We start from the raw sequence: 14520 nt of genomic DNA, 5'->3' as shown, positions 1-14520 counted from the left end.
CCAATTCATCTCAATCGAATTTATTGCGAACGTTTACCAAATTCCCCCGATGGAAATGGATTCTTTTTCGCACCAATGGATGCGGGCAACTCTTTATAAGCCTACTTGTAGGCTTTGATAGTTTTTCCTGCACGAAAACCCTACAGCCGCTATCTTGGATAACGGGCGGCCATGGTATGCGAACTTTCGTGTTTTCGGGGTTTTCGTGCCGGAAAAAACTATCAAAGCCTACAAATAGGCTAGCTCTTCATGCTTTAGCTTGCTTGCGAGACCCCGACACCCCTTTGGCGTTTCACCCCTTATTGTTAAATCCCATAAACAGTGATAACATACAAGCCTGACAACAATAACAAATGGGCATAAAAACTTCCGGCTCTCGGATTAGAATTGCTTCATATCCATGCTTTACTTTTCCGAATGGTGATATCGGATTTTTCTTGTCTTTCATGACCGTATCACTTCTATTCTTGTAACGTGGGCTGAAATTTAAAAAAAGGCATGCCACTTTAAAAGCTATTTCTGTGGGCGCATTTTTGCTGGCAAGTTCTGTTCTGTTCCGACATTTGCGCTTCTGACGTCATGCCGCCGGAGTCGCACGCACAGACGAACAATCGCGCCATCATTTTGAGGTCACACGAAATCGCAAAATGTACGGAAGGGTTCAACCGTTTTGCGGAAAGAAACAAGTACCAATCACCAAAAGAACAACGCCTTTTCCTTACAGTAATACTTGAAACATTTCTCTCTTTTGTTTGGTTTTGCATGAATAGAAGGTGTGGACTTTCAAAGACCATAGCTCTTACTTATCCAAATTGAATAGAAATCAATCTTAGTAGATGTGAATGAAAAATGTGATTTTTTTAAGCGGAAATCAATACTGTTTATATGATCAATATTATGAAGATAAATATTTAGTTCCTGCGTTATGTACTTGATTTGCGTTTTAAAACTTAATGGAGAAAGTGTTTTACAACCCCTTGCTTCTGATATTCTACTAACTATGGATATTCTAGGCCTATACCCACGCGCCCATTTTCGTGGGTGACCTATAACGTGTATTGTCTGATATTCACCTTCTAGACTCTGAATCGCACGAATACTTTAGCTTTATCGGGGGTAGATACTGCTTGTATTACGTTTGTGATTGGCTAGGGAGTATCAGTTTCCATCCGCTGACCTCATTGGCTGATGGTATGCAAGTCGGATAGCTAGCCATCGATTTGTCGTCACTTTTAAATTTCACAGGCGAAACAATTTCGGTATAGACGCTAGCATCTCCACAAGATACCTCAAACTGTACTTAAAGGGTGCCCAGAGCCTTGGCAGGAAACCAAGCTAAAGATTATCGATCACACTAGAGAAATAACTTTGTATTAATGAGCGCTTCGGCTTCATAACACAGCTATGCAGAAGGGTGAAACTTGGATACTTTATATTGTTATTGGAACATGGATTGTGTTGGGAACCCGAGGAGTGAGTTTATCGAGGCACCAAAAGCCGACGGCGTTTGAGAGAATCGAAAAGATTAATTCACGATTTGGTAAGCAATTCATTAGTTATCGTTTATGCAAGTTGGTCGCGCTTGCAGATTCCGCTATGTTAAGCTCTCACTCTCGTCTTGCAATTGCCAAGGCTATACAGCCATGAAATAATAAACCCATTTAAGCCTAATAGATAAAGGGTGATTTAGAGGAACGAATTCCAGATGCGGTGCCAGAGGCCGTGGGAGTATGAGCTTTAAATAGGAAAAAAATCGCAAATCTTCACCATATCACGATTGCTTTCATCCCGCTTTCATGGGGCGCAGCAGTTTGTTGTGATTTCTTTGTGATCGCAAGAGTACCGAGATGTCTTGTTTGACCACAGGAGAGAAAAAATAATATAAAACTGCTCTAATAATTCAGCTTAAAGGTTAATGTAAATAGGATGAAATTTTACCCCAAAAGCATTTAAAATATTTGACAAAGATTTTCGTCCCTCAAATTCTCGGATGAGAAACTTTGACTTTGGTCTCGTTGGTGTCTCCGGGACAGATTAGCCGCAAATCTCTCTATTCCAGATTATTCCATGATACTCCTCTTTACAGACAATTACCCGCTGTAAAGATGCCAGAATTTTATTTTCGGAGTCTCGGTTGTGTATTGTTGTTAGGAGGTTGTGATGGAATCAGAGACAAACGAAACATCACTGTAACTTTGATTGACAGCTCTTAATCTGAAAGGGAAGATAACGGGATATCGCAACCGGCAATTGAAAGGGTTTCGTTGATAGCGGCCAAATGTGTCTGGAAGATGTCCAGTTTCGTTGCTCGACCTTGGACAAAATTGCGACACGTTTAACAACTCGGAAAGGCAACACTAAAATTAGACCTCTCTAGTTCTCACGGTCGGGCATAGGTTTTCCTCAATGGTGCGAAGTTCAGTTCATTTCTGTCATAAGCCAGAAGCTCCAATTGATTTGGATTCTAAGTGTTAATTGACTCTACTTACCACTAACCATTGATTGTGTTGGCCAGCGCCCTATTGTCGGGACAAGACAGAAAATCTTCAGACTTAGGAAAAGAGTTGTTGTCACCTACTAATAATATAATCAACAATCATCAAAAACGCCTGTTATTCAGTCTTCGTCTGAGAGAGACCAGGTTTATATGTTACATTTTTAGGGCAAATTGCTTTCGATTGACTATTTGAATTCATAGCTCTAGAATAACGAGCAGCATCGAGATAATAGTTTCAAATCTGGTGATTTGCCATCATTATGTGCATGCATTAAATAAGCACGTGCGTTTCTTATGATAGTATCAAAGGTGAAATGATGATACAGCAAATCCGATAGCGTTTATTGTGATTTTAATTACAACAAGTAAGATAAGTAACAAGTAAGAGCAAAGAAAACACACATTAGGAGGTAGAACCCACACAACGCTCGCTTTTTTTTCGCCAGGAGTTCTTCCATAAAAAAAGTGATAATATGAAGAGATCTCACACAATCCCGCTATCAAAGAATGGATAAAACAAAGCCCAAACAACCAAGGACAAAGAAGATTAGGGTATTACTCACCCGGAAATTATTATTTCAGATATCATTTACAAAAGTGGGCGGGAGATGTCGGTCTTGGCCTGCCCCTATTATAAAACAAATGTTGTCGTTTAAATGGTCTATGCGAGATTAGGGCGAGCACGTGAACGCCTGTGGTAAAGAAGAACGAGGGTAGCTGGGGCCTATTCAAAACGCCTGTCATGAACGATGAAGGAAACGAGATTCTCTTGAAGTAAGACGCGTCCAGCTGCAAACAGGGGCGGCGGACGGGGAGGGGCAGGGGGCGTTTGCCTCCCCCACTTTTTTGAGCGTATGTGTGTGTTTTTTACATGAAAGCACGGTTTTTACATGTAATTAAATAGTTTTACAAGTGTTACAATTAGAGCTGCCCGCTTGAGAGAGAGTTTTGGAAACGTCAATTTGCGACAGGAGTTGGTCAACGTCGTTTAGACGCGGTGTAGTACCGCAATTTGTGTTGTTTCATGAGTAGATCAGATAAGACTATCGTGTGAAGCAAATATCAACCAAGATTGCTGAGGATTTGCAATTTCCGGTGAAATATCCAAAGAGCAACCACAACAATGTCAAGAACCTTGTATCATCCTCCTATCGTTCTCTAGTGTTCTCATTGCCTTCTATTGCTTTCAGCGCGTTCTCAATTTTGAAGATATCTTAAGATTAACAAAATTACGTGTGTCTATGAAGCCGTCTACCCGATTTTGTTTTGTCTTTGATGTTCTTTGAGCATTGAGGGTTACATTTTTCTCATTCCTTCACGTATTGTTTTACTTGTGGAAAAGGATTATTTGTAGGCTCTTATATGCGCCTTAGTAACGAAAAGGTGCATCGTTTGTTTTCTATGCTTGGAGATAAACGGCAAGAAAGTGGTGGGCTTTTTGGACAGGATTTGTGACGTCACACTCCCATTCCTACCACTTACGTCTACGCAGACCATCTAGTTTTTCTACAGCTTGCCTGTAGTCTTTCTATAGTGATATTACATAAAGCCCGGTCGGAACGGGGGGAATGCTTTCTTTGTGTTGCCTACCATATGAAGATAAGACCAAGTATTGATCAAGTACTCCCCTTTAATGTATTGCAGACAAATACAACGATCACCTATATTACCAAGGTGACATGAAATTACCAAGAAGTCCCCAGCAACACCAAAGATCACAAGGATCTAATCTATTCAACGCCGCCATTCGTGGAGACAACACGAATCTATGGCCCAATGGAATCATCCCTTATACCGTAGCATACCATATAAGTGAGTATCACGTGACTAATCTAAGGGACAATGGAATCATCCCTTATACCGTAGCATACCATATAAGTGAGTATCACGTGACTAATCTATGGCCCAATGGAATCATCCCTTATACCGTAGCATACCATATAAGTGAGTATCACGTGATTATAATCTATGGCTTATGGAAGAAGTACGATTTCAGGCTTTCTTCAATACATTTCTAATTGGATTATTTTCTTTTAGAAAAGAATGCAAAGAAATATAAAATTCTTAAAAATGCCATGGAGGAATGGGAAAAAAAGACGTGTATACGATTCGTAGAGAGGACCACGCAAACCGACTACGTGGAGTTCTACCACGGGGAAGGGTAAGAGTCGTCTTCTTTTTTGTGTCTTTTCCTCTTCTTCTTCTCCTTTTTCTTGTTGTTGTTATTTTTGTTGTTGTTTTTGTTGCTGCTGTTGCTGTTGCTATTGTTGCTGTTGTTGTTGTTGTTGTTGTTGTTTATGTTGTTGCTGTTGTTGTTGTTGTTGTTGTTTATGTTGTTGCTGTTTTTGTTATTGTTGTTGTTGTTATTGTTGTTGCTGTTGTTGTTGTCGTTGTTGTTGTTATTGTTGTTTATGTTGTTGCTGTTTTTGTTATTGTTGTTGTTGTTATTGTTGTTGTTATTGTTGTTGCTGTTGTTGTTGTTGTTGTTGTTGGTATTGTTGTTTATGTTGTTGCTGTTGTTGTTATTGTTGTTGTTGTTATTGTTGTTGCTGTTGTTGTTATTCTTTTTCTTCTTCCCCTCCTCTTCCTGACCCTCCTGTCATCAAACAAATCAAGGTCTTCTATTCTTCTTTTCTTTTGCTTTTCATCGTCTTCCTTCCAAATAGATTACTTGACCCCAGGGTAACTCACACGGTTTGCTTCTCTCCAGGTGTAACTCGGACGTGGGTCGCGTCGGTGGCCGGCAGACGACTTCACTTGGAGGTGGCTGCGCACATCACAGCATTATCGTCCACGAGTTGGGTCACGTGATCGGCTTCTGGCACGAGCAGAATAGACCAGACCGCGACAAGCACGTGGAAATCGTGTGGGAGAACATCATTCCGAGTAAGAATATATCATGCTTAAATTGGTTGACCCGACTAAAGTGACTCATAGTCTTTCCAGTCTTTCAATTCCTTTTAAATTTCTTTTTTAAGAATTCCAGTTCGCTTTTACAAAATACAACAACAAGAAGATCGACAGCCTTGGCGTGCCTTACGACTATTACAGTGTGATGCATTATGGATCCAAAGCGTTTTCCAAGAACCACAAGCCCACCATCCGGTCACGCAAGGCCGATATCACAGAGTTCGGCAGTGCGCACATCAGTCAGTATGACGCTAAGCAGGCCAACTTGTTGTACAATTGCCCAGGTGCGTCACGCAATACTGTAGTGTCACGCAACACTTTCTTGTCAGGCAACACTATCAAATCACGCAACACTTTCGTGTCACGCAACACTATCGTGTCATGTAACACTATCATGTCTTGAAACACTATCGTATCACGAAACACTATCGTGTCTTGTAACTCTATCGTGTCACGCAACACTATCGTGACATGTAACACTATCGTGTCACGCAACACTATCGTGTCCATGCAAATTCCGCCGACGTGAAATACCTCCATGCCGCCTATTACAAAGGCTTTCTCAGCGTCCCTAGACCCTGCTGCATCCGCCACTGGATCGTTACGTCGCCAATGATTTATTATTTTATTTGAAAAATTTGATCGACATCATTAATTGATGCGCGTTTTGTTTATTACAGATTACCCAGAATTCCCTAAAGATTTCTTCTGGAAAACAAATGGTCCAGTACCGGCGGGCTCTGAATGTGTGCGGTTCTACGAGCCCAAGGATCGGTACAACTGGCGCAGGAGCTACCTGTGTTACCGCAAAGACCGCATGGCCCTGGACATCCAGTTTTCCCATAACGGAGCAGTAGAGGACAAGGAGTGCATTCAGACAGCAGCACACACCAAGAATCAGGACGTCTGGTTTGATAACCACTTCTGCTGGTCCCGCTATGGGGTGTATAAATTTACTTGGTTGACATCAAGGCCTTCTCCAAGTCAAGCAGAAAAGTGTTTGAACATTACGAACCCGAGGGACCCTGAGTGGAGTCAGGGGGAGTATTACTTGTGCGCAGACAAGGATCAGAAGCCTGTCGGTCAGTATCATTCTCGTATTTCAATTCTCCGTCCTTTTTGTTCTTTATGATAGTGTGGAGATTTCGGCCCAAGCTGAATTCATTGTGAATCTATAAATCTAATACATGTTGTTAAGGATATAGTAAGGAGATTTTCACGCAAGATCAGTGTAATTTACCGGATCATTATAAAAATTCTCCGAACTATGATATATGCTCCAATGAAAGAGTGATAAGAATTTAACAAGAAATCAATTTATTTTAACGGATCATCGTAATCATTACCTAACCACCTTATGGGGATCTATATAGATGGTCAATGGTCGCCCTGGGCCTCCTGGACAACATGTAGCCGACCATGCGGTGGAGGTCTCCAGTCACGTGCTCGCACGTGTTCCAATCCACGCCCCTCTTACCGCGGCAAGTACTGTGTCGGGGACTCGCTACAAAGACAGCGCTGCAACGAGCAAAAGTGTGAAGGTTAATTCAACATTATCTGAATACGTTATGACCCCCCAAGGGCGGATCTAGGAGCACTCCCCTTGTCTGAGATTTTGCATTAAAATATAAAGAAGTAGAAGGAAATAAAACATTTTTTGTCTCACTTTGTGTCTTTTTTTTTTCTTAGAGTGGCCATCGTTTCCGTCGGATTTCAGCTACGGCAAACGTCGGTTCATCAGCCCCGATGATGTCTGTGTGAGAACATACGAACGACTTGACTACTTTCAGTGGACCAACTACGTATTCTGCTCCCCGAATAACAAGCGAGACCCCGAGTTCAGCTGGTCTGACCACGGGCCCATACCCAACATGCTTTGCACGCGCATCTATGTACCTAAAGAGGTGGAGAAGGCCAAACGCAAGGGATCATGGGACGATAATTACTTGTGTATGAAGGACGACTCTTCGCCTTACAGGTAAATATGGTCAGGTGATATTCAGTTGAAAGTTTGAACATACTTTATGGTCACGAATTAGAGTTCTGTTAAACGTTCGATAATACCACTGCTAAAGTAGTCAGACTTTGCAAAGTTGAAGTTAGTACAACAATAATAAAAAAGATATATATAACAATGCACCGTTAATGTTTCTCACCGTTAACGTCTCCGCCTTAAGGTTTCGCTTCTCGTATAATGGACCTATTCCTGGTCTCGACTGTATGCAGTGGTACGCAAAAGACGGAAAAGACGGATGGGACAAGACCTTCCTCTGCAACGAACGGACTGTCACAGACCATTGTAAGTTGCATTTGATCAAAAATCCAAGAATTCGTTATGTTAAGTTCTTTTATGATTGGAGAGTTAGATATTGTTCATTAAAAGGTTTTTTAGTTCCAAATTTAAGAGAAATTTCTCCTATCAAATTATTGTTTCTCTGTTTTGTAATGTAGCCCGAATACCTGAGGTCGCCCGCCCTATCAATGGTCAGTGGTCGTCGTGGGAAGGCTGGCAAGCGTGCAGTAAATCTTGTGGAGGCGGTGTACAAAAACGCATGCGCAAATGTAACAACCCCATTCCATCAAATGGCGGGAGCACTTGTCGAGGAAGAGATCTGGACGAGAGAGCCTGTAACATCAAAAGTTGTCCACACAGTGAGTTTTTTTAACGTTTCTATGACTTGGCGCAAAAACACATGCTTTCATTTGGAGATAACGGCGAAGTCTTGTCTATCTTGTGGACCTGGTTTCCATTAACCTCCAGAATTTAGAAGAAATCTTAAAATAGCCACCCGCATTTGACATTAGATACTTCAGTCATAAACGATATTTGATTGAGGATGCTTTGTGTGACACAATACTGTGCGGGAGCGTAAAATGTATAATACAACCTATTGCAGCCTGTAGCGGTACGTATGTTGCTGACGGTGGTCGCTTCACATCTCCCGACTTCCCACTGAACTACCCGGATAACAGCGACTGCACGTGGCTGATCCAGGTCGCGGAAGGAAAGATTATCTCGCTGAGGTTCAACTACTTTGACGTTGAAGGTAGGGATATACTACATGCTTGAGACCCAGCGGTCTTTGCCGGCTCTCCCTAAAGGTTCCTACCGGAGAAGTTTTTCGGTCGTGATTTTTTCGAGGCCGAAGAAAGAAAGCGCTGCATCCTTGAGTATAAAATGCAATTATAATCAACAAACAAAAGACCCAGATCATGGTCTAAGCTAATTTAAACAAAACCTAAGGTTTGACTATTTTTTTTTTGCTTGTTTATAAGGTCCTATCTGTACGTACGACTGGATCGCTATCCATGATGGTCCATCGGTCAAGTACCCCCTCCTTGGGAAGTTCTGCGGTTCTACAATACCCGCGACTGTCCGGTCCACCGGCCATTACATGTGGATCAAGTTTAAGACAGATGACCGGACAAGCCATAAAGGATTCGATATCTCATGGACCTCGCTACAGGACCCAACATCGAAAAGGATACCAAGTATGTTCACGTTTTCGACCATTCCCTTCGCACCTCATTAAATCCTCCAACAAGCATCCGCCGTCATTCTGGAGAAACACATTTTTGTTCTGAAGGACGAGGATAGCCTAGATGTCTTTGTTTTTTTCAAATCTTCTCCTTCCGCTTCCTATGACCCTGGTCCTTATTGAGTTTTGCTTGATCCAAATATAATACTTCATTCAATAGGGGTCATATCATAGTATATCCAAAGTTATATATATTTCTCTTATTATTTGCCTTTTTTTTCTGGACAGGGTGTGGTGGTCACGTGACTCGAAGCACTGGTTCCTTGACGAGCCCAGGCTTCCCGACCGCGTACCCTGGCGCTGTAGATTGCACTTGGGTGATCACGGGAGATCGAGGCAAGAGACTGCAGGTCTGGTTTGATCACTTCGACATCGAGAACTCACATGAGTGCCAAGCGGACTATGTGCACGTGAGAGATGGCAAGACAGAGTTGGCCACGTCACTGGGAAAAAAGTGCGGTCGGACAGCGCCAGGTGAATATATCATTGTGTGCATTCTATAAGGGTGTGTCAAACACGTGTTAACACGTGCCTTACTGACCTGCCCACCACCAATTTCAAACAAGCTATTCCTATATGCAGCCCCTTTTTCTTTCAATCAGCCACGATTCAGTCATTCATTTGATTAGTTTTGCTAATTATTTTTTGTTTTTGTGCTTAGGTCCGTTTAAAAGTTTGGGAGATAGTATTAGATTGACTCTGCATTCGAACGGTCAGACAGAAAGAAGTGGATTCCGAATCCGTTGGAGAAGTGTTGATCTTGGTGGCCGTCATGCAACACCAGCACCTACTCCTGCAGCTAGTAAGTTCACGCCATCTGCCACCCCCAAACCTTAGGCCATGACCATCCTCTTCGTCGACTGCTAGTATCTAAACTCTCAGCCAGTATGTTCAAATGTGCATACGCCCCTTACATCCGCAGCTAGTAGGTCCTCGTTTACATACATGCGTCGACAGTTCCCCTCCACGTTTTAAAGCAGTGACACTAGGAAGCAGTCGTAATTGGCCAGCTATAATTCCAACGTGAACAGCAGTGACATTAAGGAAGCAACAGTAATTGGCTAGTTATAATTTCATGATTGCTCTGCCCACAGACGACTGTCCGCCTGGCTGGATCAGCCACTCATTCGGAGAACATGTCTACTGCTATCTGATTAAGAGGAACTATCACACATGGTTCGAGGCGAGGCGTCACTGTATGAGTAGCATAAGTGGAAAGGTACAGTCATCATAATGTTGACATCCACTATATTTCCATTATTGCAAAGATTATAAATTCAATAAGTTTATTTGTCTTACTTTATGCAGAATACGACAGAAGTTCATTAGAAGTCTATCGCATTGAATACAGGATCTTTGCATCCGAGTCTGATTCAATTTCTCCTTCAAGTTAAAAGAGCTCGATTTGCATTTCCTTGGCAAATATATTAAGTTAGCTTTAATCACCCTCTTTGTCTCCAACAACGCAGATTGGTTGATGTTCCAGCAGTCACACATTCTTTGTCGATCATCAAAAATAAACTTGAATTATGTTTACAGTACAAAGCCGATCTTCTCAGCGTGTTAAGTAAGGAAGAAGAGAACTTCGTGATCAAGGACCTGAACCCGAGACACAACCTGGGAGAGTCCTTCATGTGGTTGGGTCTGAATGACAGACTCAGGGAGGGAGAGTGGGCCTGGAGCGACAGGTATGTCCAACGTTTGGAATGGGTGGTCTCTTTAATGCAGTTACTGCTGTTGTCATCTTGCCTTTAAAGAAGGCCAATCACGCCGCCATTTTATGCTCCCGCTCAATGCTCTCGCACGGCAGGGTCCATCCCGTCATACCCTTCATTGCCCCTGGGGTATAACAGGCAACCTGGCGTGCGAAGATGTTTAACATCGACCGCGGGAAATACCGATGGAAATCTAATAATGAGTCGAAAAAAGATAATTTTATGTTAATAGCACTACTTAAATAACTTTGAAGTAAGAGAAATGTTAGATATTGAAGTTAGTTTTTGCTATCACAGGCAAGAGACACAAAAGTATATAAACTGGGCTCCGGGTGATCCCAACGATGGAGGGTACTTACGCAATGAGGACTGTGGTGTTCTCAAACCGGACGGCAAGTGGAACGACTACCCATGCAATTCACGCTTCAGATACATCTGCAAGACCCAAGCAGGTACGTGTGTGTGTGTGTGTGTGTGTGTGTGTGGGGGGGGTGCTAAAGCAGAACAAGAGACCATGATGTAAGAGAACGAATCCCCCCGTATTAGGGTATGTTTCAATGATGACGTCTGTAAAAACTATTTTTAGAACAAGCAGTTATTTTTAGATACGTCTCTTATTGGTTAGCGCTCATGTTTCCTAGCAACATGAGTCTTACGCTCGATCACATCTTGAGAGATGTGAACCGGCAAAGGATGTTATGGAAATCTTTTTGACCGAAAATACCTTCCTTTCTTACGAACGCTATAAAAATGATCTTCCATAGAGTACGCTGGAGCCAATCAACCGTTTCTGGGAAATGCATAAAGTGCGTGATTTTAGGCTCTGGGATCAACTTCCCCAGTAAAAGTTTTTACTGCTGATTCGAAAATTATAACACAACAATCAATCATAAATCTGTGTTTACAAAACACAATTCTCTTCCAATTCCCTTTTAATGAAAAAGATACATCCAGAACTTAATACCATTATATTCACACCAATATTACACATAAAAGATTTCAAGTCTTTATAATGAAGTAAATTTTATTCCAGTTTCTTGAGTGACATGATTTCTGAACATTTGCGTGAAAAATTGAAGTTCATTCATCTAAAAATGTTATAAATCAAAGCAAACAAAAAAAAGGCCTTCTTGTATTAAGATACATAACATAGACCCTGAGAATGCCTAGGTATTCTATCTCACCGAATTGCAGAGAAAAATAACTTTTTAGGAATCTGCACGTCTGAACTCCAAATTCACCGTCTCCCCGATGTCTTCCCGTTCAATTATTTATACAACATTTAGATAACTTAACATTAGATAACTTAACAGATAACAGGACACCACCCCATGAGTAGCATTTCTGGTGGTTAAAAGGGGTAGGGGAGGGGGGGTGGTGGATTGGGATGCGCGTCTATTATCATTCTTTTTTTGTTGTTGTTGTGAATGATGATGATGACTTTTGCGTTTGTTTTGCAGTTTAAAATCAAGATGATCTGAGGTCTATTTAAAGTTCTGCCACTCGACTTTGTGGCTCATTCGGCCAAGTGGGCATCAATTGATCAATTGTACAGGAATGACGGAAAGCAGGCACTTATAGTAAGCATCTCGTCAAGAGGCGGAGATGTTAGACCTAGGAACACACAGCAAGGGGGTGTCATGGGAGGTATCATCATATTTCCTTGAATTGTTCTCGATCGAAAAGCGCATTTTGATTCCAGTTATTTCAAAATCTCCTTATCTATATATTTGGTAAAGACTATACGTAATGTTGAGAACATCACCGAGATAATTTATTTCTACTTACGCTTAACATTTGTCATTAATCAGTTACCAAATGTTCAGGGAAATTCACGGTATTATCGGTACTGTCTTAGATACTTTACTGTTAAATAACACGCCACAAACCAGCATAGTCAAAAGGCAAAAGAGGCTGGTAAGTGCGGGTTTCTGTTGACGTCATATCAACAATCACAGAAAACCTAAACCAACACAGGAAACCCAAAAAGAACAACAAGAAGTACTGTAGGCTGCGCACAAACCAATCAAATTCGTAAACAAACAAAATAGAAGAATGTGAGAATTTGATGGAGGCGCGGGTTCAATCCCATCGCACCGTTAAATTTCACATTCTTTTTTTGTATTTCTCGAATAGATAATTTGTAATTAAGTGATATTCTGGGTACTGGCATTTGAAATTATTAGAACTATTTTAAAGCAAAGCTGCTTTTTATAAGCAGATGTACAAGGAGATAAATGGATTGTACCAAAGGAAGATCGAATTCTCAAGATTGAGAAGTTAAGCATGACAACGCTATAGAAAATTATATATAGTAATTTATATTAAATATTTTGATAATTCTTTTTTTGTAGATATATAAATGATTGACTCTATTTTTAAGCATGATTCATTTACATCTGTAATTAAACGTGATTTATTCACTTTCAGCAGGGCTACAGTAATAGGGGATAGATAAGAAGCTTCAGTTAAATATGTTCACTTAACATTTTGTAGATTACTAACTTGTTAGTGGTGTACAAAATGATTTGTAAAATCAATATACTCTTTTTGAACTGTGTGTCAGTAAACTCCCGTTAGTAACACCAAAACACGTGACGAAAAGTTATATTACCTAGCCTGTAAAATATAAATATTAATAAATTGGTTTAGAATATCATTAATTGTGATTTTTTTTTATTTATATTTCTTCTATTTGACGGTCCGAATTCCTTCCTACGCCTACGGCATGTAAAGTTTTCCTGGAGGGTCCATATGGAGGTCTTGTATATTGTGAAGCTCGTGGAAAAAGCGTAAAGATTTAGGCCCGTACCCAGGATTTTTCTTGGGGAGGGTGGGTGGGGGAAAGGGTGCGAAATCCAAAAAAGTGGGCCTTATATTTCCGGGGGGGGGGGGGGGGGGGGGTGTTCGCTGATAAAAAAATCTGGCCATGCCTTTGCAGTATCTCCACGGGACGTTTATCGTCGGATTTGACTACATACCAGAGTGATCTAGCTGATGCTTAATAATTTTGTCTACAAATAATAGCACGTCTATTGAAAACCGAAAGTGGACCTTGGCAGTTGTGGGGGAGGGGGGGCGTTCGCATTCCCTGCACCACCCCCCTGGGTACGGGCCTGAGATTGGCCAGCAACAATGGTACCGCCCCGCTCGACGGTCCAAGAGAGTGTTGGCAAACCACTTCAAAGCGCCTTTCAAGAAATAGCGCCAGCAATTGCTGGGCTGGAAATGCTGTCTGTTTTCGACAGCAATATGCTGGCGCTGCTCAGCGCGGCTTTATACACTATTTGTGTATGTGTGTGTTTTTTTTTATAAAAACCTTTTTTATAAGAACGCCCAGCCTGAGATTTCACCAAATTTTAAGAACATGCTAAGAACATGCAGTGGCTCAAATAGCAGAATTTTTCTTTTTTATTCTTGATGCGTTCTAAAATGCAGTATCAAATTGTGCTCATAGTAACAACCTTATTATTGCTATTGATCATTAGTGTAATTCTCTTCCTAATAAATCATTGGGTATTATATTCTTATATACACTAAAATTAAAGAACATCGTTAAAAACATATTCAGCCTTAAAAAGTCCCAAAAATAAGAACGGCCCAGCCTTAACTGAAAATTAGACGTTCTCATAAAAAAAGAGTGTATTCTCGTGTAGTACTCGTGTAGTGCTAAAAGTTACCTGGTAACAGAGGCTCCAAGTTTCACTACTCACGCGCCGCGACAAAGAGCCGCGACAAACAGAGAAAAGGAAAAAAAGGTCTTGTACGAGCCATTAAACAGAGAGAAGGAAAAAAGGAGACTCTGGAACCAGGGTAGCTAAAAGTAGACTGGTGGTATACATAAATTTTTAATCTAAAA

General features: G+C 41.3%; 1 protein-coding gene across 1 annotated transcript; it reads left to right on the top strand.

The window, feature by feature from the left end:
• Window positions 1-1197: 1197 nt before the first annotated feature.
• LOC5520050 (tolloid-like protein 1) lies at window positions 1198-13320 on the top strand. Its single transcript, XM_001639862.3, has 18 exons — window positions 1198-1540; window positions 4142-4309; window positions 4535-4658; window positions 5208-5383; window positions 5476-5691; window positions 6088-6489; window positions 6781-6948; window positions 7097-7385; window positions 7585-7706; window positions 7859-8059; window positions 8305-8454; window positions 8684-8899; window positions 9175-9420; window positions 9608-9748; window positions 10041-10165; window positions 10486-10634; window positions 10959-11113; window positions 12122-13320. The coding sequence occupies exons 1-18, from the start codon at window positions 1405-1407 to the stop codon at window positions 12124-12126; spliced, it is 3189 nt and encodes a 1062-aa protein (XP_001639912.3). The 5' UTR covers window positions 1198-1404; the 3' UTR covers window positions 12127-13320.
• The last annotated feature ends 1200 nt before the right edge of the window (window positions 13321-14520 follow it).

The sequence above is a fragment of the Nematostella vectensis genome, chromosome 3 (genome assembly GCF_932526225.1).
Source record: "Nematostella vectensis chromosome 3, jaNemVect1.1, whole genome shotgun sequence".
In the NCBI taxonomy this organism is placed as follows: Eukaryota; Metazoa; Cnidaria; class Anthozoa; order Actiniaria; family Edwardsiidae; genus Nematostella; species Nematostella vectensis.
The sequence above is the reverse complement of the archived record's forward strand: the minus strand, read 5'-3'. Positions and strand labels throughout refer to the sequence as shown.